We start from the raw sequence: 27,413 nt of genomic DNA, 5'->3' as shown, positions 1-27,413 counted from the left end.
CTTAACACAGAACCCTAATGCCTGAATAGGGTTAAAGATATCTTCATGCTTTCCTTCTTATTAGCTGTTCCCTGTTGTTCAGCTCAGGCCTCAACACAATAATGTAACATTTTGGGGCAAAGATGGAACTCAGCAGTCCAGCACTGGAGGCCAAGATAGAAAAGATCTCCACAGCAACTAGGTATTTACCCTTGGAGCTCAGGTAGGCTGGAACAAAGGATAACCAAACACTGCAAAAGACCAACATGCTGAAAGTGATGAATTTGGCTTCATTGAAACTGTTAGGTAACTTCCTGGCAAGGAACGCCACAATGAAACTGATAATTGCCAGGAAGCCCATATAGCCCAAAACACAATAAAACATAGTCATTGAACCCTCATTACATTCCAGGACAATTTCCTCCATTACTGACCACATGTCAACATCTGGAAATGGGGGAGAGGTTACTATCCACACAGCACAAATGCCTGCTTGAACAAGGGTACAGAAAAGAACAAAGAAGTAGGCAAGTCTTTTCCCCACCCACTTCCTCATCCTAGATCCAGGTTTAGTGGCCATAAAAGCCAGAAGCACTGTGATGGTTTTGGCCAGCACACAAGAAACAGCCCCTGAAAAGATGACGCCAAAAGCAGTTTGTCGAAGGAGACATGTCACCTCCCCAGGCTGGCCAATGAAAAGTAATGCACAGAGGAAGCAGAGGAGGAGGAAGCAAAGGAGAGTGTAGGTGAGATTGCGGTTGTTGGCCTTGACAATGGGAGTGTCATTGTGCTTCATAAACATTCCTAGCACCACAGCTGTGATCAAAGAAAAAGAAAGGACCAAAAAGGTAAAACTGATCCCCAAAGGTTCTGTGTAAGACAAAAATGTAATGACCTTAGGAATACAGAAATCCTGTCTTTTGCTTGGATAGGTTTTGTCCGTACACGTAGAACAGTCGTTCATGTCTGAAAAACAAATTAGGTAACCACAATTTTACATACAAGCCAAACATATTGTAACTTTTTACCATATAAGGTTTTTTTAAAAACCAATTCATATTCGCGAATCATTTTAAGGTCAATCCTTTGAAATGTGTCCAGTTAGGAGATGGTGGAGTAGGTTACAATTCATTACCTAGCATCTTCATGAAGGTATTATGTTCTTTCGAACAACATATTTATTTACATATTTATCATTTCCTTTGTTCATTCCTGAGGCATTTCTCCTTTTGTTTTGAAGTGGAATAAGTGGTATGCAAATGATATGGCACTTCCACTCACATTATGTAACATTGATGGAGGAAAGGAGTCACATAAGGAATAATCTTCCACAAGTGACTATCCCAGAACAGAAGTCAGTGGCTATCCAACAACATGCTAAGAATAACTTTCATGAGCTGTTAAGTAACAAGATAGGCAGCACAACAAAACTATGCTCAAGTGTTTGCATGAATGCTTCTAAGGGGATTAAACTGAATGTACTTAGAAACCCCCTTCAGCCACTCATGCCAAATATTTAAAGAAATGAGTCCACACATCTAGAGGTTGAGGTGTGAATGTCCATGTACTCCCATACCTCCACCCATTGTTTCAGCCCAGTTTCAGGTTAATGCCCGAACACGGCTCAACACAATCCCTTATTTTGTAGTATTGAACACCTCGTGCCTACCTTTATTGGTTGTCAGAGTGAACTACTGGTGAAAGCCATTGTGAATGGCTCATAGCTGTCAACTTTCCCCCTTTTTAAAGGGAAATTCCCTTATTCCGAATAGGATTCCTCGCAAGAAAAGGGAAACGTTGACAGCTATGGAATGGCTAGATCTCTAAAGTTTGCCCGTTTCATTTGACCAGCTCTATTTATCTAATGCCAAAATCTCACGTCTCAAGCAACCAGCTTGTTTCTATGCATTTATTTGTGTTTGCTTTCCTATGTATTCTATGTATCATTCAGTGGGGGCTGGATGCAGAATCAGTGACTTGCAGACAGGATGACCCAATTCACTCATATCCGCACAAGATCCCCCCTCCACTGAACACATATGTGGTCCTTTTTTACCTAATGATAGCTGGTTGGCTGGTGAGTGAATATTCCATTTAGATACCACTATTCACAGTTATTTTATATGCAATTTATTTTGACTTAAAGAAACACCTGAACATATAACAGGTGTGAGAGAATAACTGATAGCACCACAAAGCAAGTCCAATACATGTCAAACAAGTTTTGCTAGAAAACAATTTTCACAACATTCATTGCAATATTTAAATATACTTTTTTTTACGGTACCCTAATGAAGGTCTGGTGTTTGAAATATGTTGGGATTTATGTTTATGCAATTTGGAGAAATAAATTAGTCTGCTGCATCCTCTTCATTCTCATTTGTTTTCGCTTTGTGATGCTGCACTTTGATGTGTCCTCTGCATTCTCGCCAAATTGCGTGATAACTTTGCACAGCATATTTCTTACCCTCCTGCTCTGAAAACTTTCCTTCTGGACATGGGGTGCAATCATAGCAGCAAAATGGCTCCCCCTCTTTCATTTTCTTGCTAGAACCAGGATGGCAACTCTCACTACATACAGAAAGAGGCTTAACCTAATCCAGAAATGAAAGAGCAGAATGTTAATCTTGAGAAAAATGAGTTCAGATGTACACAGATATAGATAGATGTAAATCTATACAGTATATCTATCTATATGTATATATATCCACCTATGTACATCTAGATGTACATATATCCTGAAACTGAAACTTGAACCATTGTTGAATACCTTAATCAAACACCACCATGTTAATGTTGAACATCATAGGAGCATTATGGTGTGTTCCATGACCTATATGTATCCATTCAATTGCCACTAGACCGAGAAAGGAGTCATATAACTAGGTCTGAAAGATCCTCCATCTATTTGCAATATTTTGTATGCTACCATGGACATTTAAATGCTATCAAGGTGCTATGGGATGAAGACGTGGAAATTATGTTACATGTATTTAATTTATGCCACAATGCTATTGCTGGAAATTGTAGGAGTGTGTTAGTATTGTCTATGGGATTTCCACCCAATTATCCACTATAATGTGGTTTCAGTCTTTCAAATATTACCGCAGTGGTGTGATGTGAAAACATGCAAACATATCTTCAAAAAGGTTGCCCATCCCAGCAGTAGATGCTCAACAGTATTATCCCACATTTTAAGACTTCAACCTAGTATGAAAAACAGAATGCTTGTCTGAAGCCTAGTATATTTGGGGCACAAATGAATAGGTATCAGGCATGCTGACTTGGGAAGGAGATGGGGTGTGTGTGTGTCTGATGTTGCCCAGAACATCACAATGTCACGTAATCTGAAGACCCTACCTGGTTAAACCAATGGTGCCATGCTATGACATTCTCATTGATGGTGAATGCTTGGTCTCGCGAAACACGTGGATCAATCTTCCCAACTTTCACTCTATGAAAGGATTGGTTTGGAGAAAAAATCCAGTTTATAATATCATATCCAGCGATTAACTCCCCATTCTGGTCTAAAGAAACCTTATCACCAGCGCTGTTGTTAAAGGAAACACCTCTTAGATAGTGATGGAGCTGGATTGAAAAAACAAACACAAAAGTTTAGGTAAGGCTGTGATTAGACAACAGTGTTCTGGATCTTTCAGAGTATAAGACCATTGCCTCTTTGTCAAAACTGATTTCATTTTTTTTTTCAGGCCAACAATGTCATAGGCCATAGTTGGGGAACTTCCAGCCCATGTGCCTATTCGATCCTGCATCGGTCCAGTTAGGCCCATATGGCCATTTCCAGAAATCACATCCACCTGCCCCACACCTGAGGTCATATGTGATGTCAGGTGTAGGGCCCTAATGTGACATTCCTGATTGGTTCTTGGCAAGGGAGGTTGCTGTCATCACCAAGCAGTTGGTGGTTGGTGATAACAACTTTGGAAGGATCTGCTGTGCTACTGAGCTCCCCACACTGAATTCACTAGCAGAGCTAACCCCAGCCATAAGCAAGACTTAAAGTAACCACCTATCACTTGACAGATGGTGAGTTGCCAATAGCCAGATCCAGTTCCTTCCCGCTGCCATGGATAATAAGACAATATTTTTTTCATATTTGAAAGTTTATAATAAATTCAGTTAAATTTCAGTTGAGAGGATCCATTCATAGAGAATCCTCTCAGTATTGCATTGCCTATTCAGTGTAGGAATCCAGAAAAAAATGAAAGAGAAATGGGAATAAAAGGAATGGTAAAAGTTCATTCGGGGTAGAATTCTTGCATATGTTTTTCTGTCTTCAGACAATTTGAGTCTTTAAGTTTAAAGATAATAATCATATGGGGAAATAAATTAAACTGCTCACATTCCACTGTGCATGTTTTGATGTTTTCTTAGTGTGTTAAAGAATGTTATATACTTAATCACAGCAGCTTGTATCATTCTGAATTCAAGGATCATTTGGATGAATCTGAATTGAATGGTGAACTGAATGAAAACAGAACTAGTTCATTTTGTAAAGGGTCTAAGGTGAACTGGAATTAGTTTATGGACATGGGGAACTGGAACTGTTAAAATAATTATTATTTATCAATTTATTATTAAAAGTAAATATTCTGAGCTTTGGTCTTTTTTAAAGAGTCATGTGTATTTCTAGCTCATGTGGAAAGGAAGAAATATTAAAAATGGAGCAAGCAACGTGACCTTTTGGTCCCCCCCCCTACAAATCCATTACCTGCCACAACTTTATATTTGGAAATTTCAGTCCTCCATCAATAGCCATTGTTCGATATTTGTGTCTAGATGAGGACATTGCATTTAAAGCATGGGCCACGGCATACACTCCATTGTAGATGCTGTAGCTATGGCCAGTCATGCTCATTTCAAAAAATGGCCCAGGAAGATTGCTCAGCTTCTCTTCCCCTGTACAAATATCCCCATCCACATTGCTCATTGCTGAATTTGGAAATACACAGCTGAATGCATGTTGCCAGAAGTGTCCTATAAAACCATCTCCTTTGGTTTCGAGAGGTTTTCTACTGTCAATAAATTGGTGAAATCCTGGTGGGTTATTGGAATGAATTGTGAAAGATAGAACACCATAAAGGATGTCTGTATCCCAGGTCCTTTGATAAGCAATGGAAGTCAGCTCCATCTGGGCTGTTACTATCCACACTATGCCTTTCTGTTTATTTGTCATGTGCTCTTGCCCTGATAGATATGGAAACCATCTCAAAAACATAATACTATGAGATTCTCCATAAACCACTACCACATTGGCTTTGCTGTCAATAATGTTATCATGTACCTTTGCTCCCTGATTGAACATGTCATTAATTTCAGTGAAAATCATATGTGTGTGACTTTTTTCTATGAAAGCAAAACAGATGCCACTTTGAGAAAACTCTGGAACCACAGTTTGTAGAAATCTATCTCCGTATTCATCATTAGAGGTAAGGATCCCAATCCATGTCCACTTGAAATGCAGGAGCAAAGAGAGAATCCCTGCATACTGGCAGTCTTCCTTGGGGGCCATCTGGTAGAAGGAAAGCCCTGGTGTTTTATCATTCATCACTGGAGGAGGGCCATAAATAAGCTAAAGATAGATGTGGAGGGGAAGAGAAGATAATAGCATTCATTTCATGCTTCCAAGTGTTGAAAGTAATTCACAAATATCATATCAGTAATCATTAGAACATGGTTGATTCTTGTCACATTTTCATATGCATTGTCACCAGGTATTAGTTTGTTCAAACAATGTGTTGGTATTTTTATTATTATTACAAGAACAGTGAGAGAACAAGTACTTCTGAGGGAGCGTTTACATTGTCTTGTTTCTGATTTATGAATAACCCACTTGGCTGTATTTCAGAGGGAAGATCTGATGCTCACTCAAAAAGAATGCCCATCTCAGCATGCATCTCTGTCTCTGCCTCTTTCTTCTTCCTACCCCATCTCTTTCAAAACAGTTAAAATCTTATATTCTGCACACACACACATAGACCAACACATATACATCCTACCTGTGGTATCTTATAAGTATCCACAACAGTTGCCACATGAAGGGATGTTAGGGGGTCCAATCCCCCTATGACCGCAATCAGGTTATATTCAATATTGCATTTGTAATTGGGAACAAACTTATTCAATGTTTGTATAAGTAGCAAAGTTGCATGGTAGGTCCATTTTATAGTGAAATAACTGTCATATATGTAGAAGCCCAAGGTGACATTGAGTAACATCTGAGGGTTTTCATTGATCTCCTTGACTGCAAATGCCAAAGCCAAGATATGCTGATAATTCTTAGGCAACACACTAGAATGAGAACCACATTCTGTATTATTGGAAATATCAGGATTTATTTCACATGTTCACTTATAATACAATAGCAAGCACACCTTCCCTGCTCCTCAAAACAACAGAAGAAGAAGAAGAAGAAGAAGAAGAAGAAGAAGAAGAAGAAGAAGACGAAGAAGAAGAAGAAAGAAGAAAAAGAAGAAGTCCAAAACAGAAGAAGAAGAAGAAGAAGAAGAAGAAGAAGAAGAAGAAGAAGACAGCAAGGATAGCAGGATATGAGACATAGACAAAGACATGAGATGGGACAAAGATATCATGAATAAAACTGGGGAGAAGCAGAAGGTGATGTGGGGGGAGCTTAAATTCCAGTTATGAAGTCATTTTATTTTGACACTCTTTTAACTGCTTTGCTTTTTGAAAAAAGAAAACCCAATCAAATGCACCAATGACAGTTTCCAGTACACAATATGAGAGAGAGAGAGAGAGAGAGAGAGAGAGAGAGAGAGAGAGAGAGAGAGAGAGAGATCTCCTTACACAAGCTCTTCATAAGATGCCTGTGGGGGTACTTTTTTGAAGGGTATGAAATTGGAGACAATGAAGCTGTGAGAAGCAATTCCACCAATAAAGAGGTCACCTGACTGATGATATTCATGAAGCGGAGGGTGTGGATCTTGAACCATGCATCTGACAATATGGGCCTTGCATGCCATATGAGGAAGCAGTAACAGAATCAAGAAAACAATATTCACCATTTTCAGTACCATTTTGATTCAACTATTGCCATCTTTGAAGGTTTGAATTTAAAATAAAAGGCAAAGCATCAGAGATCAAACTGGAAGTGTCCTGTCTGTTCTTTTCCTAGCCCCTGCACCAAATGCTAAATGATATATTTATATCACTCCTTCCCCCCCTTCTTTTGGCAACTGCAATTTCACATGGTGTTTCTTTAAAGCAGCAGCATGAATTGCAGTCCTCGTGATAATTAAAGGGGAAGGTAATAACCAGTTGAAAGTCAGGGATTACATGTGGAAATGCTGAATAAAATCCCTCTTTACATCTGAACAGACATTTCCCCTTCCACTTAACTGAGATGAGAATTTGCCTTAGAGACAATAATCACAGGTGCTAAACATGCCTGAACATCTGCCCCAATTGACCACTGAGTCTCATTTAATTTAATCTGATTCACGCCCTGCTAAATGGGGTTAGAATTGCAGCTGAAATCACTAATCATCTATTTGTGCATAGAAGTGTTCTCTCAACTGAAGGTGTCCCAGGTAAAAAAATTCCATGAAAATCTGTGTCTTGAATCTATGTTTTGTACCATGTTGGTTCTGGCAACATATGTGCAGTCAAACAACACAAAGAAAGCTTTCAGTTGAGCCGATTTTTAATTTTTAAGACCTTTATTTCTTTCCAGATTTGAGGACTATCTTTCATTATTTGGCATTTTTGTCTGCCATTATTTCAATTATTTTTGGTATGTGTATGTGTTTACAATATATATCCAAAATCCCACTGCTGCTCCCAGTCCCAGACTGCTTAGACTCCCAGCGAGTAACTTTACCCAATGGATGAGAAGATTGGAAGTCACTCTGAGAATAAGAGGGGTCAAATCTTGAATCAAACACGAGAAGCCTACAGATGATGCAGCATCAATAAGCCTATGTTGTTGTTGTTGTTCAGTCGTTCAGTCGTGTCCGACTTCGTGACCCCATGGACCAGAGCACGCCAGGCACCCCTATCCTCCACTGCCTCCCGCAGTTTGGCCAAACTCATGCCAGTCACTTCAAGAACACTGTCCAACCATCTCATCCTCTGCCGTCCCCTTCTCCTTGTGCCCTCCATCTTTCCCAACATCAGGGTCTTTTCCAGGGAGTCTTCTCTTCTCATGAGGTGGCCAAAGTACTGGAGCCTCAACTTCAGGATCTCAATAAACCTATGAGGATGGCTAAATGATATAACAGTGTCTTTTACTATGGATAGTCTTTCACACTCCCAGCTAGCTCACCCCAACAATTGTGGCACAGCCACTCAGATGGTTGACAGTTTACAGAGAGCCTTTGCATTTACAAGCAAGACTTCTCATCAAGCTTTCGATGTGGGAACTATTCAAATTGAACTTGAATACAGGAAGAACTGTAACAGTCACATGACACAGTTCCTAGCTGTTGTTGAGAAGTTGAAACTAGCAAATTTTAAATGGAACAGATTGAAGGTTTGCTACTTTGTGGGGTAACTTGGAAACAAAGTTAGAGACATCCGCCACTCGCTTGGTGGAAAGTCATTAAAATAAATTAAGGTTAGATTTAATGCAATGTAAAGCTGACAAAAAGTCTATAGAATATCTCTCTCTCCTGTAACATAGATGAGGTACCACTGTTATATGATGTTTCCCAGAACTCCAGGTATTTCATATATCCAAAAATGCTTTCCCAGTCACCTTTGCCAGATGCACCCTGCATACTTTTGGTGGTTAACGAAGGCAGTGTAGCACTATTAGTACCAGGAACTGGGCACAACCCCTGCTTGAGGCACCATTGATGAAATTGACAGTCACTTCTGGGGCATGCCTCAAGATCCAACTGCTGTGGGCGCTGACCCGGGTGTAGACACCAGGACGCTTAGGGGCAGCACAAATATCCCCCCAGCTCACCACACCAGCCACAAGCCAAGCCCCACCCCATGGGCAAATGAGTGGTCCTCCTGAGTCCCCCTGTAAAGAAAAATAAAGGAATAAATGGTTATCCACCAGGAAAACATATCCCCAACCCCACCACTGCCACCACCTGCATCTTATGCAGGAAGTGCTAAATGTCCTCTCTTCAGAAGCCCTGGAGATGAAAAAAAGCAGAAGTGTTTCCGTGACTCTGGAGAGACCAGATTGGTGACTCACATCCTCCTATATGGCTCCTTTTATTGTGAATGGTGCACAATGTCTATTGAACCTTTCTTATCAAATCTGCCAGGATGATCAGATGCATTTTATATCTTTTAGCTCCTACTGGATCAACATGCATCTCTCCCCAGGGGCGTAGCAAGGGGGGGGCGGCCGGCCCGTGTTCCATAATGGAGGGGGTGACAAATTAGCAAGGAACATTTAAAAAAAATGGGGGGGGGATTTGAACTTTTTTTTGAAACTTTTTTTTTTAAATGCCTGCTCCGAAGGTCTTATCTTAATATACTAGGGATTATATAGCTATATATGAAATTTCATGTATATCGGTTAATATCTTGACCCTCCTCCACCAAAATAGCTGTTCACTTGGCTGTTTTCCTATGTCATGAAGGCTGAAATTTCAGTTCAGAGAACACTTACTGTTCCCAACCCTAACCCTGTGGAAAGCCATCTAATTAGACTTTAATTTGATTTTGAGATGTTTTTAGGAGGTAATTTAATTATTGTTTGATTTTATACCAATGTTATGTATCTGATGTTAGCCACCCTGAGCCCGACTTTGGCCGGGGAGGGCGGGATATAAATAAAAGTTTTTTATTATTATTACTTGTTATTATTCCTTTGTAAGAAAATATGAAATAACATAGACATGTTTTCAGAGAATAACTATCAATAGCTGTTAGACATGATGACTATATCCTACCTCCAGAGGAGGTGATATGCCCCTGAATACTACTTGCTGCTTATCAAAAGTGGTGAGAGTGCTGTTGTACTCAGGTCCTGCCTGTGGGTTAGCCATGGTGAGAAGAAGATTGCTAGACGAGGCGGGTCTTTGGCGTGATCCAGCAGGATCTTCCTAAGAACATGGCTGGATCAGGCCAAACACCAATCTAGTCCAGCACTCTGTTCTCACAGAGACCAACCATATGTCCCATCTATGTTTCCCAGTAACTGGTATTCAGAGGAAGTAATATCAGGTAATATTGTACCTGGCAGGCATCCCTTTTCCCTTCCAAGTATCCTGCACACATCATGTCATCCTTGATTACACTAGTACTTGGAGTTTTTTCATCTTTGTAGTCACTGTAAAGGGCCTCACAGGTAGCTGTATCCATCAGTGGAAGCAGCACTTCCTGTAGGAGCTCTGGCTCAGGTAGTGGGACTGGGAGGGAGAGAGAAAGAGAGAGAGAGAGAGAGGTGGGAGATAATGCAAATTTGTCCAAGGCGTACTTTGACCAAAGCCTCGTTCCTGAAACCTGCTTTGCACTTTTTGAAATGGGCATTTCTGGCTTCTAAACTCTAATGAGTTGACAAACTGACCATGAGTGTTTCCATTTTAACCACCATTTATACTAACACAGAGGATGGAATACATGTTCTCCCTGGGATTTCTTTCTGTATTAAAAGCACCCACCCACACAAATGACCCGCCACCCTAAGGCAAACATCAAACACAGTGATTTGCCAGGGACAGGTAAAAGAAAGCAGGAACTATCTTTGGTAAATAGGTAAATCTTTGGTAAATAGGGACTCTAACAAATCTGATGCCTGCAGGTGGCAGGCTTGAGTAGCTTGGCACCCTGGCACCCTTGAAGAGCCCATTACTGATTTGTGTCCTGGGTTTCCTTTGGAAAGGTTTTTCCTGGTCCAGTGCCTTGAGCAGTGTCAGGTGACTGGGTCTAGCCGCCATTTTAATGTCCCAAAATTGCAGGGCATTGTGGAAAATAAAAGTGAAAGTGGTGGTGGTCCTCTTGCTGCTCACCAGTCATTTCCAGGCAAAGATTTCCCAGCAGCACAGGAGAGTGGGGCACAGCAGAGGGGCCCTTCCAGGGGCCCATCAAATGTGTAGTGAGCCCTGACTTCCTCACCTCCCGACTGGATGTTTCCCCAGCCTGCGACCCAACACCCCAACCTGGGAAGGAAGGAGATGGAAGGTCCTGGGATGCAGGCAGGCTGGATGCGGTGGGTGAAGTTGACGGGGCCTTCCAGTTCCATAAGCGCAATATCATTGCCATCCCTGTATCCCAAGAAGTCAGAGTGGATGATGATTTGCTTCACAAGAACTGACACAGCTTCAGATCCAGGGTATGAGAGATTGTGGGCTCCCAATACGACGACAAACAAGGAAGGATCTGTAATACTATAGACAGAGATGCTGGCTAATAAAATACAAGAGGAGAGTGCAGTAGTGCATTCAGAGCTCTGCTTTCAAGGAAACTGTCAATAGGGTACAAAAGTGTGAAAGAAGAAGAGGAGAAGAAATGAGAGCAGATGAGTAAAAAAAAAAAATACTTTGAGAGTCCTGTGAGAAAGGAAAAGGGGAAGACACCTTCAAAGGCACATTCCAGCCAGAATGAGGATGAGTCAAAGCAGGATTAGCAAGGGGGGGCATAATGAAGGGGAGGGGGCATGGCCTGGGAGACTCCTGAGGGGTCTGATAAAGAGGAAAGGAGGGTTGCATTTGGCCCCTTGGACCCGAGGTTCCCCAACCCTGATATATAGCAAATGACAACCACCTTGGTGAGGAAATGAGAGAAGATGGCTACCAGAATGCCTGGATTGTCTGAAAGGGGAGTACCATTTTACAGGTAAAAAAAACAGAAAAAGATGGGAACAAGGTCTCCAGGTTTCCCCTAAGAAGATAGATAAGTCTGAGGGCTCTCTTCTCACCTGCTAAAGCAATGTGCAGCTGTGAGTACCCAGCGTGAGGCGATGAGGGTTCCCCCACATTGGTGTGAGTCGAATATCCGCAAGCTGGCCTGCCATGGCCAGGCACCCACCTCAGCCTCCTCACCACCTACAATGCGGGCAGAGGGGACCAGTTGGCCACAGGCTGTGGAGAGAGCAAGATGGGCTGGTGAGCATATTGGAAATGATACCCCCCCCCAAAAAAAGACAAAACCCATCACAGAAGTTGTTACTCACCTGGTGATGGCTCAGCTTCTCTAATACCTGCAAAGACAAGGGAGGAAAAAATTATTAGAAGCCTCAACTTTCCATCATTTTTGGCCACAAATGGTTGTAATGAGAGAGTGGCTGTATGCAAAGGAGCTGTTTTATATTGAATAGGATCACTGGAACATTTAGCTCAGTACTGTCTAGTCTGAGTTACCACATCCCTGTATGGTCTCAGGTCCTCCTTTACATAGAGGAGGCTATGTGTCCCACTTTACAAAGTATGGCTCTTTATTTGCATTATAGAGTTGTAGAGTTGGGAGGGACCACAAGGATAATTTGGTCCAACCCCTGCAATCTAGGAATATTTCGCCCAACATGGGGCTCAAACCCATGACCCTGACCTGAATTATGAGTCTCACACTCTACCGACTGAGCTATCCTCTCAGCTGTCAGGAAGTATCCTCTGTATGAAGGACATTATCTGATCATAGTCAAGTTTAAAGATAAAGAATAATGAGAAGAGAGAGCAGGGGCCTTGGAATAGGCCAGCAAGGCTTAGCACCTGGGCAGCAGACACAGGCCCCCTAGTCACAGCTGCCCCCTCTATGGTTTGATATGATTTGATATGTATTGTATTTCTGCTTGCAGTAATTATTTATACATTTGCATTAATTCACATAAATTAGCGTATGCAAAATTTGGGCAAATCTATATCCTCACTTATCCTCTTTTTAAAAACGCATTTCCTCTTTCTGATGATGTGTAAGTGTCAGGGCTGTCAGGCAGGTGGGTTCATCTCCAGGTCAGAATGAAGACTCGGACTTCCGGTCTCTTGTGGGAAATGGCTGCCTCCCACACGAATGGAGCCCAGCCGTGCTAGTAATTCAGGGTTGATATGGGTGTAATTAGACCTGGGTGTAATTAGACCTGGCAGACTCCCCAGGGTAGGAGAGGACTGTCTCACAGGCCCGCAGATCGTCTGTGATCTGTCAGCTTGCATCCAGGTACGACGGCAGGGATGCTGGGTCTAAGAGCATGGCACGGCTGGCACTCTCCAGAGCCACTCCTACACGCAAGGGACACATGTTTTTCATAATTATAAGGTTTTTTGGGGGGAGAGGAACAGGCATGTTCCAGATGGAGGGGGGGGACTCCTAAATTATACAGTCGTTGGATGCGGAATTTCAGACTTTAAACGGACTCTCATCTTGAAACGTGGATTGAGGAGGTGAGCAACCACTAACTTTTTGTACTAGCTATATTACATCATGATTTGGCGAAGCTCAGCCAGAAAGAATTTAATTACTTAAACAAAACACAAGAGGCGAAAATTATAATTGAATGCATGATACACAGCCCTCAATGGAAAACTGGCAAATGGAGAAGCTGGCAAAGCAAGATCAGATATGACAGCTCGGGCTGAAGATGGTAACAAAATGGTGATTATTATTGCGCAGTTACAAAAGAAAGGGATTCTTATGGAAAAGAGCTCCTTTGGACTTGGGGTGTACAGTGGTACCTCGGGTTACATACGCTTCAGGTTACATATGCTTCAGGTTACATACTCCGCTAACCAGAAATAACGCTTCAGGATAAGAACTGAAATTGTGCTCTGGCGGCGCAGTGGCAGTGGGAGGTCCCATTAGCTAAAGTGGTGCTTCAGGTATTTCGTTCTAAAATATAACTGGTTGTATGGATTATTTTTATGCATGATTGTGGTTAGAAATTGTGGACAGAAGGATGGAGAGCGCTGGATCCCACTAAACCAGGATTTGGCGGGGGCGGGGGGGGGGGGTGAGCAGCAGCTTCTCCGCTACAGTGGAGAAACTGCTGCTTGCCTCTCCACCACCCCCACCTCCCACTAAAGCAGACTTTGGTGGGCGGCGGGTGGTGCCAGAAGGTGGTCTCAACTAGGGTGCAAGAAACCCTAGCACTGGTCCTGCCTGAAGGAGCATCTCTACTCCCATCATTCAGCCCAGACACTGAGGTCCAGCTCCGAGGGCCTTCTGGTGGTTCCCTCACTGCAAGACGCGAAGCACAGGGAACCAGGCAGAGGGCCTTCTCGGTGGTGGCACCTGCCCTGTAGAACGCCCTCCGATCAGATGTCAAGGAAATAAACAACTATCCAACTTTTAGAAGACACCTGAAAGCAGCCCTGTTTAGGGAAGTTTTTAATGTGTGAAGTTCTATTCTGTTTTTAATGTTCTGTTAAAAGCTGCCCAGAGTGGCTGGGCAAATTATTATTATTAATAATACCACCACTGGTCTTTCCACATAATTCAGTAAGATCACCAAATGTAGTGGAATTTCACAACCTAAACCTTCAACCTACTCCCCCCCCCCCAAAAAAAAAAGAATTCAGATCTGCCTTGGGAGAGCCTGGAAAGTGAAAGCAGAGAAGAAGAGATTGCTCTGAGGATTCCTGCACACACCCCAGCTTCACATTCTGAAAGCAGGTGTGCTGAGACAGAAATATTCTCTTACCAATCAGAATGGAGAGGATGATGAGCTTCTGTATCCTAAGACAATACAGCATCTTCCACTTAAGGACCTCCTGACTTGACTGAGTGACTCTCAACAGAGGCACCGCTCAGCAGGTAGAGGAAATATAGAAGAATATAGCTAGAACTGCAACCTACCCTCCTCGGTGGACTTTGTCCTCCCTGTAATGTTGACTCACCACAACAGCCCCTAGGAAGTTGTCTGTTGCTATTGACTGGGGATTATTTCTTTGACATAAACCTCACCAACAGGTAGGATTTCTTAATCCCTCAGCACAGGGCAGCACAGGGCAGCACAGGACCCTCAGCACATGGCAGGAGAGAGAGCAGGGATTAGCTGTCTGATTTAGGGCAGGCTACATTCCCTGGGATGCGGGTGGTGCTGTGGTCTAAACCACAGAGCCTAGGGCTTGCCGATCAGAAGGTCGGCGGTTCGAATCTCTGTGACAGGTTGAGCTCCTATTGCTTTGTCCCAGCTCCTGCCCACCTAGCAGTTCGAAAGCAGGTCAAAGTGCAAGTAGATAAATAGGTACCACTCTGGCAGGAAGGTAAACGATATTTCTGTGCGATGCTCTGGTTCGCCAGAAGCGGCTTAGTCATGTTGGCCACATGACCCGGAAGCTGTACACCGGCTCCCTCGGCCAATAAAGCGATATGAGTGCCGCAACCCCAGTCATCCATGACTAGACCTAACAGTCAAGGGTCCCTTCACTTTAACCTTTACATTCCCTGGGGGGGGGAGAAAGTATGGTTGTTTGGGCATAAGTATGTAAGTGACCCAAGCCATTTTGCTGCCTGAGGGGAAGGACAAAATGGTGCATTCCCCATTCTGTGCACAAAATCCAAATGGACTAGCATCTGAATATTACTTCGCCACTGATGATGGAACAGAGTCCTCCACCACACCCTAGGACAGCAAGCTGGTTTGGGGGCTGCAGAGCAGACCACATGGCAGACACTATTAGTCATTTTCCACCCCTCAGAATTTGCTGTCTGAGGCAGCTTCCTCACTCTGCCTCATAAAGGGAAGAAATATGCCAGGTCAGACCAAAGATCCAACAAAGTCTAGTACCCAGTCAATCACCCTGCTCCCCACGGCAGCCACCCAGATGCTTCCAGGAGGTGCACAAGGATGGCACACACTCTGTGCAGCTTTGCCAGAAGAAGTTCCACAAAGAGACATCCAATTATTATTTTGCACCACTGGAAAACATTACCATTCTTTTGTAACAACAACAACAACAACAACAACAACAACAACAACAACAACAACCAGGCAATGATTTAAGACAGGGAAGGGGAACCTATGGCCCTCCAGAGTTTGACGGACTGCAACTCCCATTAGCCCCAGCCAGCATGCCCAATACTCAGACATGAAGGAAAGCAACAGGTCTGGCCCTACCTTTAGGCAGAGGGAGGCAGCCCATGTCACACTAAGGTGCCCCTCAATATTTCAGGCTTGCAGAGGAATATATGGGTTGTATTCAACTAAGTCCTACTAAAAGTAAACTCATTGAATGAACCTAAGTTAGTCATGCGCATTAACCTCAGTGGCTCTATGCTGAGTAGGAGTAGAGTTGAATACCAAGAGAAAACAGTCATCACCTTGCTGATCAAGCTTATAGAAGAGAAGCCTCTGCAAAGCATGGAGGACCACAGACAGAAATGTGCCTTCGGCAAAGTTCCCTGTAGGCTTGGCGAAGCAGATGTTATGAAGGAGTGGACAATAGCCTCTCCTTTCTTCACCCATAGACAGTCAGTAGGATTGCATGCTTCTGTTTTGAATCTAGAAGCACAAGATACAGTGGTACCTTGGGTTAAGAACTTAATTCATTCAGGAGGTCCGTTCTTAACCTGAAACTGTTCTTAACCTGAGGTACCACTTTAGCTAATGGGCCTCCAGCTGCCGCCGCCGCACAATTTCTGTTCTCATCCTGAAGCAAAGTTCTTAACCTGAGGTATTATTTCTGGGTTAGCGGAGTCTGTAACCTGAAGTGCCTGTAACCTGAAGCATCTGTAACCCAAGGTACCACTGTACACACATAAAATTTTGCAGTATGGCCCAGTGCACCCGGGTTGTTGTTGTTTTCCCACAGCAGCAAAATGGAGAAGAGTGTGATGGGGGTATGAAAGTCTAGTTTTGCCTCAGATGGTTTCCCAGCATCAGACAATTTCACAATGTTCTCTGTGGGAAACAACATGACACAGCAGATTTATCCAAATCCAGCAGTTATTTATTACTGCCTACAGACAGAGAACAACAGTCTTTGACTGTTAAGAGGAGCAATAAACAAATTAACCGAATCGTATGCTGATTCTTATTATCTCGGCCTGAATTGCCAAGCCTTTTTTTTCACTCTGGCAGCTTAGCAGACCTAACCTCTCTCTCAGACTTTCAAACCAACTGCAAATGTGATATCCTATTATTTCTTCTGCATGGCCTGCTAGCCTGCAGCAGGTCCATTCAGAGCAGGGGCAGGGGCAGGGGTACACAGCTGGGTACACTTGCCCCAGTCCTTGGAGGGCTAAGCTAGAGGGCAAACCCTCCAAGTGATTTACAGAAGCTACGCCAGTTTCTGATTTGAATGCCCCGCTTTTCCTTAGGACGTCCCTATTTTCATCAATATCAACAACCTCAGATATGCTGATGATACAACCTTGAAGGCAGAAAGTGAGGAGGAATCGAAGAACCTTTTAATGAGGGTGAAAGAGGAAAGCGCAAAATATGGTCTGAAGCTCAACATCAAAAAAACTAAGATCATGGCCACTGGTCCCATCACCTCCTGGCAAATAGAAGGGGAAGAAATGGAGGCAGTGAGAGATTTCACTTTCTTGGGTTCCATGATCACTGCAGATGGTGACAGCAGTCACGAAATTAGAAGATGCCTGCTTCTTGGGAGAAAAGCAATGACAAACCTAGACAGCATCTTAAAAAGCAAAGACACCACCTTGCTGACAAAGGTCCGTATAGTTAAAGCTATGGTTTTCCCAGTAGTAATGTACGGAAGTGAGAGCTGGACCATCAAGAAGGCTGATCGCCGAAGAATTGATGCTTTTGAATTATGGTGCTGGAGGAGACTCTTGAGAGTCCCATAGACTGCAAAAAGATCTAACTTATCCATCCTTAAAGAAATCAGCCCTGAGTGCTCACTAGAAGGACAGATCCTGAAGTTGAGGCTCCAGTACTTTGGCCACCTCATGAGAAGAGAAGATTCCCTGGAAAAGACCGTGATGTTGGGAAAGATGGAGGGCACAAGGAGAAGGGGACGACAGAGGATGAGATGGTTGGACAGTGTTCTCGAAGCTACTAACATGAGTTTGGCCAAACTGCGAGAGGCAGTGAAGGATAGGCGTGCCTGGCGTGCTCTGGTCCATGGGGTCACGAAGAGTCGGACATGACTGAACGACTGAACAACAACAACAATTTTCATCAGAGAAATGTTGAAGGGTATGGAGTTATGCAACCCCCTGAACCAAGGATATAAATAACTATACAACCTTTAGAACACATCTGAAGGGAGCCCTGTATAGAGGAGTTTTTAAATGTTTAATGTTTTATTATGATTTTATATATGTTGGAAGCTACCCAAAGTGGCTGGGGCAACTCAGTCAGATGGGTGAGGCTTAAATAGCAGCATGTTTTAATTATTATTAATAATAATTATTATTTATTATATAGGACTTCCCTATTTTCATTGGAGAAATGTTTGAGGGTAAGCATGTGGAGGTTCCTATTTTGTTAATCTTACTTTCCCCCAAGCTCAAGTAAACCATTAAGGCAGGGGTGGAGCACATTTATCAGCCTGAGGGTGGCATTTCCTTCTGGGCACCCTGCCAGGGGCCACATACGAGTGAAAGGCAGAGCAAGAGAGGAAGTAATTTTTACCTCGGTGCAGTAGGCTAGTTTCTACACACACACACCCTTCTCTGTCCTCCACTGAGGCAGGCAAGAGGCATTATGAAAGTTCAAGGACTCATTTCAACCAGGCAAAAACACTCAAAGAAGCCTCAAAGCAGGGCTGGTGAGAGGTATTGTCTGGGGAAGAAGTGATGTCTTAAGGAGGGTTGCATTTGGCACTTAGGCCTCAGGTCCCCCACCTCTGTTTTATGGCACTCTGTTTTCAGATTATGCCATTATCCATGACTAATAGCTAATGACATTAGATGCCTCTGGCTCATCATAGATGAATTTGTGGAACCAGTGAGATAAGAGAGATTCCACGCAGCACACTTTTGTACTTGGGACCCTGTTCTAGACAAAGCTTTACTGGGATGACACACAAAGTGCTCTGTCCCGGAAAATATGTTAATTCCTATACAACAAAATTTATATACTGCTTAATTAAATATATATACCAAAACAATGTACAGGTGAAACTCGAAAAATTAGAATATCGCGCAAAGGTTCATTTCTTTCAGTAATTCAACTTAAAAGGTGAAACTAATATATGAGATAGACTCATGACATGCAAAGTGAGATATGTGTCAAGCCTTTATTTGTTATAGTTGTGATGATTATGACGTACGGCTGATGAGAACCCCAAATTAACAATCTGAACTTTGGGGTTTTCATCAGCTGTGTGCCATAATCATCACAATTATAACAAGCAAAGGCTTGGCATATCTCGCTTTGCGTGTCATGAGTCTATCTCATATATTAAACTCCATTAGCTAATGAAAACAATTCCTTACATAAATGGACTTTTCCACAATATTCTAATTTTTTGAGTTTCACCTGTACATATAGTGGTATAAAATGTGCATTGAAACGGACTTTAAAAAGTAAATATAATAAAATTATCAAAATATAAAATGAGCAGACTTCCGGCGGCGACGCCATCGTCGGGTGGTCGAAGGCTGCTTCGGGTCCGAAGCGCCTTGTCCATCCCGGGGGTTAGGAGCCGCGCTACCGCAGCGCGCGGCTCCGGTTGGGGTGCGGGAAGAGCGTCCCGCACCCTGGGCTCCCCGGCTGCGCCCGCGGAGGCTCTGAACCCTTCCCTTGCCCCCCCTGTAAAGGGGGAGTGGGGGTGAAGGGCAAACGGAGCCGGGCTTCGGGGACATGCCCCAACCGGGATGCAAATGCGGCGACAGAGCCCGCGGTGAGCGTCCAAGTTCTACCTGTGAAGAATGGAGCTAAAAGAACCCGGTGGTCGTGAGTAAAGAATTTGATCAGAAATCGTGCTTTTGGAACGATCCGGGGGGAAGGAGAATGGCAGCCTGCCCTCCCTCCCTTCGAGCTCAAGAATCTAACCAATTTGACTGATTGCTGCTACAGAACTGGTTACAAGGTATTTAAAATTGACACAGGAGACTGGCAAACTTTTTTTTTGGGAAGTTAACTAGAGGAAAATATCTCCTTTTAAAGTTGCGGTATTTGCGCTCCAGTTCAGGAAAATGGCGACGAACAAAGAGGGGAGTAGAAATATGACACCCGTTTCCTCCTCCTCTGCCAGTATGCTGGGTTTCGTCCTTGAACTGGCACTGAACTCTGGACTAACGGACGAACAGAGACTCACTGCCTTGAAGGTGGAACTGCTTTATAGAAAAGTCAAAGTCTTGTGTGGGGGTCTGAAATGGAACCAATTGCCCACAGAGGAGGCTTACAAAACTTTTGATACTTTGGAAGAAAGCCTTGCCAAAGAGCTGAGAGGATGGATGCAAAGATGGAGTGAAATGAATGAGCTACTTCGGAGAAGAAATTCGCTTTTTGGGGGTGGCAGCCCCAAGGCGACGTTAAGATTTCGTATATCCAGTCCCCGAGGTGTGAGCTCGGGGGCCAGGGACAGAGAATTAAGGTATCTACAAGAAGAAAAGGAATGTTACAAAGAACCGAAGAAGCTGAGAGATGATGAGATGGACACCTCTGAACTCGCGGCAAGGAGAGGTTTGGACTGTGCCTGGATCTGTGGACGCTTGGAGAGGGAAGAGATATGGAAGTTCAGTGCTGATGCCATTAGGAGAAGAATAATGGACAGAGGGGGAGTGGGGTGAAGCATTAAGTAAAACTTTAAGCAGCCTGATATGGTAAATTGAAATCGGAGGGTGAATACTGTCAACAACTTTTTGTTATATTTCTTATTTGAACATGAAAGGAGATATTTCAAGTTTTTATGTTACTAGCAGCAACCTTAAGGATAGAAGAGATAGATTAGATGCGAATGATTTGAGAAGATTTATGAGGTGGAGTATAAGCAAAGTGAATTTAAGTGGATTAAGTTTATGGATTTAGAAGATTAAATGGTGAGGTATTATTATGATGATGCATTTTTAGCAACTGTTGAAGATATAATTGAATGTAATTATACAATTGTAGTTAATGTTTTTTTTTTGTAGGAGAAATGGTTATAAAATAGATTAAGGATACAAACTCGAAGGTGAAAAGGCAGGGGAAGTCAAAAGTCAAGATATGGAATTAGAAATTTTTTTCTTTAGAAAGATGCATTAAGAAAGCTTGACACTGTTTGTATTTGTTTTATTCGTTTTGCATTTGTTTATTGTAGGTGTGGGTGTGGGTTTATGTTTGTTATAGAAAAATCCCAATAAATTCTTATAAAAAAAAAAAAAAATATAAAATGAGCAGTGCTTCCCCCCCCCCAAATGTTAAAAGTGTGGCACTGTAACAACTTCATTGTGAGTACCGGCACCTCCCCCCCCCCAAAGGAAAAGCACTGAAAACCAATATATTTTAAAACAAATGTACATAATAATATTGCATGTTCAATTATATGTCTGGTTAACAGGCATCAAAAACTGTACAATGAAAGAAAAAAATAGGTGTTATCAATTGTCTTTTTATTTCCTTTACTCATAGGTTGGCTCTCTGCATTAGCAGGTGCAAGGCTCTGAGCAAAAGTGCTTTTGGAAAGAGCTGCAGATTGCCAAAATGTTGGCTGATTTGGTAATGATTTCATCACTTCTTTCATTGCACTTTTTATCTCTTTTGTTGCTTGTTTTTCTTCGCTTTATTTTTGTTTATTTTTAAAGCCTTTTTTCATATTGCAACATATGCAATTATTACATCAGCCACTAGATGTCGGGGTTAACGTATCTGAAGAAGTGTGCATGCACACGAAAGCTCATACCAGGAACAAACTCAGTTGGTCTCTAAGGTGCTACTAGAAAGAATTTTCGATTTTGTTTTGGGGTTAACTCACTTTCACAACTAGTTTCATTTTCTCTGGTTAATTTAAATCAATATGTGAATTAGATTATATATATTAACTGTAGATTTACTCTTTCTGTCCATGCCATATTCCCTAAGCCTCCACAATTCTTTTGTGGATCACTACACCTTAAAGTAAAACTACAGGAATTTCCACACTGTTCCTTGAATGGTAGGAAAACTTGAGCAGGGAGCATATACTGGTGACAGAGTATATTTGTGGAGGCAATGGGAGGTTGGACTAAATGCTCACGGTCCCTTCCCAAACAATACAATTCTATTCTATTCTGAACCTACTTTTTTACTACCTGATAAAAATGCGAGAACTACCTAGTAAAAATCAAATTATTGGCAATAAAAGAATTCCGGTAACTCTCTCAAACACCCCAACCACAACCACTATTTCCCAAACTGAAGCTCAGACCAAACTGTGGAACAAAATTACATACTCGTTGCCCCTGGAGCTTCCTGATCTCACCAGGAAGCACCCACAATCCCCCCCCCGCACCCAATTATCTATCTATATACCCAGACTGCTGACGTTGTGTGTGGCTGTTATCTTTTTGGCTGCAGTGGGTTCAGAAGCACTCAAGATAATGAGTTTCCAATTAGAAGATAACTGTGTATCCAGGGACGTCTTAGCCATTGAGGCTACTGGTGCAAGGCGCCACGGCCTAAGGAAGGCACCTGTGCCCTCCAGCCCCGCTGGCAGCGCTGCTCTCACCCACCTCTTCTCGGGCTGCGGATGCGGGGAGGCCATCGGCGAACCTCCCTTTGGCGCTGCAGCCAGGGCTCCCTGGACGGCAGCGCCGCGCCACCACTTCGACCGAGCAGGTGTAGGTGGAGGCGGAGGTGGAGCACAGCTGGCAGCGTCCCCACCCACCCCTCCGTGCCCTTCGGCTGCCCGCTGCGCCTGGCCCTGCCTGGCGGAGCTCGAGTTCGGCATCCCCGCCCGCCACGCCCTCCTGCTGGCCGCTGTACCTGACCCTGCCCGGCAGAGCGCGAGAAATGCCGGAGGGATCTTCACACCAGGGCGTCAGATTTACTTAAGACGGCCCTTTGTGTATCCCAATCTGTGGGTCCTGATCCAGGGTCAGAAAGCCTGTGGAAGTGGATCACTGGCTTTGTAAGTTAACCCCAAAGATTTATTGCTTGCCACCCTTAACTAACATAAAGAATACGCCCTACAACTTATTTTGTTAGTATATTTTATTTTATTTTTTTATAAGATTTTATTATTTTCCAATAGAAAAAAGAGAACAAAATACAACAACAACACATAGCATAAACATCAATAAAAAACACAATAAACATTGAACATAATCAACAATAAACAATAAACATAATCAACATTGAAAACAATAACAACAATAAAGACATAAAGATAACATATACAAACCTTAACCAATATCTTTCTTTGAATATTTCTTGTTTCTAACTTCTCTATTTGGGGACTTCCCCCGTTCCCTCCACTGTCTACAGAAAACATATACTTCTTCAAGGTAGCTTTATATATTATTCACTTCACTTTTACCCAAATTTTAATATACTTAGCTTTCACTTAGTCAAATATCTCAATCACTATGTATCTTATCTTAACAGCCTATCTTAACATATTTTGACACATACATCTTTCACATAACAACAATTCCTCTTACCATTCATATCTAACACATATCTACCAAAGCCGATGTTCTGTTTAATTCTGCTCAAATATTCAATTTAACTGATTTAACCAAATAGTCTTTGAATTTTTTCCACTCCTGCGACGCCTTCCCCTCCCTCTGGTCTCGGATTCTGACGGTCAGTTCTGCGAGTTCCATATATTCCATCATCTTCATCTGCCATTCCTCCACCGTTGGTATCTCTTCACCTTTCCATGTTCTTGCCAATAAAATTCTAGCTGCTGTTGTGGCATACATAAAAAACACTCTATCCTGACTGGGTATCTCTTCATTGGTTATGCTCAGGAGAAATGCCTCTGGTTTCTTACAAAAGGTAACTTTCATTACCTTCTTAAGCTCATTATAAATCTTGTCCCAGAAGGCACTTACCACTGGGCACAACCACCACATATGAAAAAAGGTACCTTTCGCATGTTTACATTTCCAACATACATCTGACATTTTGGTATTCATCTTAGCAATCTTAACTGGTGTCAAGTACCATCTATAAACCATTTTCATTATATTTTCTCTTAAACCATGACAAGCAGTAAATTTAATACCTTTTTGCCACAATCTCTCCCAGTCATCCATCATAATATTATGTCCGACATCTTTTGCCCAATCTATCATTGAAGATTTAACCAGTTCATCTTTTGTATGCCACTCTAGCAAAAGATTATACATTTTGGAAAGGTTTTTAAAGTTCGATTCTATCAGTTCTGTTTCCAGTTTTGATTTTTCTACTTGAAAACCAATTTTTTTGTCCATTTTAAATGTTTCGTAAACCTGATAGTAGTGCAGCCAGTCGGGGACCTGACTTTTTACTTGATCATAGCTTTTTAGCTTAAAGGAGTCCCCTTCCTGCTGCAATATGTCCATATATCTTAACCAGTTTGCAGACATATTCGGTCTCTTATATGCCTTGGCCTCCACTGGAGAGATCCATCTAGGAGTCTTTCTCTCAAACAAGTCTTTGTATCTAGTCCAAACCTGATATAGGGATTTTCTCACAATATGAGACTTAAAAGTTCTGTGGATTTTAGCCTTGTCATACCAAAGGTATGCATGCCAACCAAACATATTATCGTGTCCCTCCAAGTCCAACACATCAACGTTCTCTAGTTTAAACCAATCCTTTAACCAGCAAAAGGCCGCAGCTTCAAAATAAAGCCTTAAGTCCGGCAGGGCAAAGCCTCCTCTGTCTTTAGAGTCTGTTAAAATCTTAAATTTTATTCTTGGCTTTTTGCCCTGCCATATAAATTTCGATAGGTCCTTTTGCCATTTTTTGAAACAGTCTAATTTGTCCAAAATTGGTATGGCTTGGAATAAAAACAGCATCCTTGGTAGGACATTCATTTTAACCACTGCTATTCTTCCCATTAACGACAGTTTAAGTCTTGTCCAGATCTCCATGTCTTTTTTTTATCTCCATCCACAGTTTTTCATAATTGTCCTTATACAGGTTCAAGTTCTTACTTGTGAGATTGATACCTAGATATTTTACAGATTTAACAAAATTGAGGCCTGTGGCTTCTTGAATTCTTTGGATCTGTTCTGCACTCATATTTTTACCTAAAACTTTGGTTTTCTGCTTATTTAGTTTAAAGCCAGCTACAAGTCCAAATTGTTCAATTAATTCCAAGGCTCTGGGGACACTGCCTTCTGGTTCTTGCAGGGATAGCATCAGATCGTCCGCGAAGGCACGTAATTTGTATTCCTTCTCTCCCACTTTAATTCCTTTTGTCTGTTTATCTTTCCGAATCATATTCAGAAGGACTTCCAGGACCGTAATAAAGAGTAAAGGGGAGATAGGGCACCCTTGTCTTGTTCCTTTCTCTACTTCAATCTCCTCCGATATCACACTGTTTACAATAACTTTTGCTCTTTGTTCTGTGTAAATGGCCTTTATGCCATTTAAAAATTTTTCTCCAACTCCCATCTTTTCCAAATTCTTTTTCATAAATGTCCAGGATACTTTATCAAAAGCTTTCTCTGCATCAACAAACAATAGTGCTGCATCTGTGTTTATGTCTCTCTCCAGTTTTTCTAAAATGTCCACAATGATCCTCGTATTATTACTTATTTGCCTTCCTGGCAAGAAACCTGCTTGGTCTCTATGTATATGGTCTTTCAACACTCTTTTCAACCTTGTAGCCAAAACATTTGCAAAGATTTTATAATCCACATTCAAAAGGGATATTGGACGATAGTTTTTCATTAGAGTCTTGTCAGTATCTGGTTTTAAGATCAGTGTGATAAAGGCTTCTTTCCACGTCTCTGGTGCCCTATCTCCTTCTAGTATTCTATTGCAAATTTCTCTTAACGGCTGTGATAGCCAGTCTTTCAATGTCTTGTAATATTTTGCTGTTAATCCATCCGGTCCTGGAGCCTTCCCCAATTGCATGTTGTTTATTGCATCTTCTATTTCTTGTGTCGTTATTGGGTGGTTGAGAGTTATTAGTTTTTCCTCTGGGACCTTTTGCAATCCATTCTTCTCCAGGAATCGGTCTATCTCTACTTCATCTGTCTTCTCCTCCTTGTACAGTTGTTTATAGAATCTCTGGAAACACCATCTGATTTCCTCCGGTTTCTCTACATTTTTTCCATTTACTACCAATTTACTGATGACATTTGCCTTTTGTCTTTTCTTTAATTGCCAAGCTAGTAGTTTTCCACATTTATTTGCAGATTCAAATGTTCTTTGTTTCATCATTTTCACTTTCCATTCGATGTCTTGATTCATGATATTAGCGTATTGGGATTGCAAGTATTTGATTTCTTTTTGAATTTTAACACATCTGGGATGTCCTCTTAGTTCTTTTTCCTTTTCTTTGATTAATTTCAACAGTCTCTCCATCTCTGCACTTTGTTGTTTCTTCTTTTTTGCCTTTTCACTAATGAGGAATCCTCTCATTACCGCCTTACTTGCATCCCAGGCAATCCTTTTCTCCACATCTGAATTCCAATTGATTTGAAAATATTCTTTCATCTTTTTCGCCGCTCTTTCTACTAGCTTGGTATCTCTCATCAATGCATCATCCATTCTCCACCTGAAAGAATCCTTGGAAATCATTTTTAGGTTTACCTGTACCGGATTGTGGTCTGAAAGCGTTTTAGGACCGATTTCTGCTTTTTGTAATTTTGGAGCCAATTCATTCGAGATCCAGATATAATCTATCCTCGACCATGACTGCTGAGATTCGCTGAAGTACGTTGCCTCTGTTTCTGTGGGGTTTTTTAATCTCCAAGAATCTACCAAGTTCAAATTGTCCACCATTTCAAAAAAAGTCTTTGGGAGTTTCCCATCATTTGTTAATTTTGTTCTTTGAGATCTGTCCATTAATGTGGAAACTGCCCCATTAAAGTCTCCAAGGCAAACTACCTTATAGTCCAAATAATCCAACAGCAGGTCATGGATTTTTTTGTAAAAAATCGACTTTCCATCATTTGGTGCATAGAGTCCCAGGATTAAAAATTTTTCGCCTTGTACATTAATTTCAATTGCGATGTATCTCCCTTCTTCATCTTTAAATAGCTGTCTTGGGCTATATTTCTCCTTTGCATAAATCACTACTCCTCTCTTCTTGACCTTATCCGATGATATGAATTCTTGGCCTAATTTTTTGTTCTGTAACAATCTTCTGTGACGCCGAACTATGTGGGTTTCCTGTAGACATATTATATCCAAATTCTTCTTTTCTATGCTGTAAAACACTCTGCGTCTCTTTGGTCTCTGGTTTAATCCCCGAACGTTCCAAGTCATTAACTTGAGCGCCATTTCTTTGTTTATTCCTCTCCTCCAGTTGCCTGTCCTTTCTTATCTTGTTCTGGATCTTGGCTTGGTCCTGGTGGTCCCGGCGGTGGTGGGAATACTTCTGGAAACTTGTAGAGCTGTGCTGGATCCTATTTTGTTAGTATATTTTAATGCTGTTTTGGCACTTGCAACTGAAATTGGAAAAGCTTGAGTCTAACATTTTATCACTGGGGAGCCACTTTCTGGTGGCCAGCAGGAG

The 27,413-nt window shown here is 42.1% G+C and overlaps 2 protein-coding genes across 2 annotated transcripts; both read right to left on the bottom strand.

Moving 5' to 3' along the window:
• Positions 1-43: 43 nt before the first annotated feature.
• On the bottom strand, positions 44-5,512 carry LOC117057575 (vomeronasal type-2 receptor 26-like). The gene is made up of 4 exons (XM_033168419.1): positions 4,712-5,512; positions 3,340-3,567; positions 2,447-2,573; positions 44-945 (listed from the first exon to the last, which is right to left on the bottom strand). The coding sequence occupies exons 1-4, from the start codon at positions 5,510-5,512 to the stop codon at positions 44-46; spliced, it is 2,058 nt and encodes a 685-aa protein (XP_033024310.1).
• A 3,219-nt stretch (positions 5,513-8,731) lies between these two features.
• Positions 8,732-14,606, bottom strand: LOC117059411 (serine protease 27-like). Its single transcript, XM_033171145.1, has 6 exons — positions 14,555-14,606; positions 12,098-12,124; positions 11,843-12,005; positions 11,041-11,312; positions 10,162-10,334; positions 8,732-8,989 (listed from the first exon to the last, which is right to left on the bottom strand). Exons 1-6 carry the CDS (start codon positions 14,604-14,606, stop codon positions 8,750-8,752), a joined length of 927 nt encoding a protein of 308 aa, XP_033027036.1. The 3' UTR covers positions 8,732-8,749.
• Between the last annotated feature and the right edge of the window lie 12,807 nt (positions 14,607-27,413).

The sequence above is a fragment of the Lacerta agilis genome, chromosome 14 (assembly GCF_009819535.1).
Source record: "Lacerta agilis isolate rLacAgi1 chromosome 14, rLacAgi1.pri, whole genome shotgun sequence".
In the NCBI taxonomy this organism is placed as follows: Eukaryota; Metazoa; Chordata; class Lepidosauria; order Squamata; family Lacertidae; genus Lacerta; species Lacerta agilis.
This window is presented reverse-complemented; position numbering and strand designations above follow the sequence as displayed.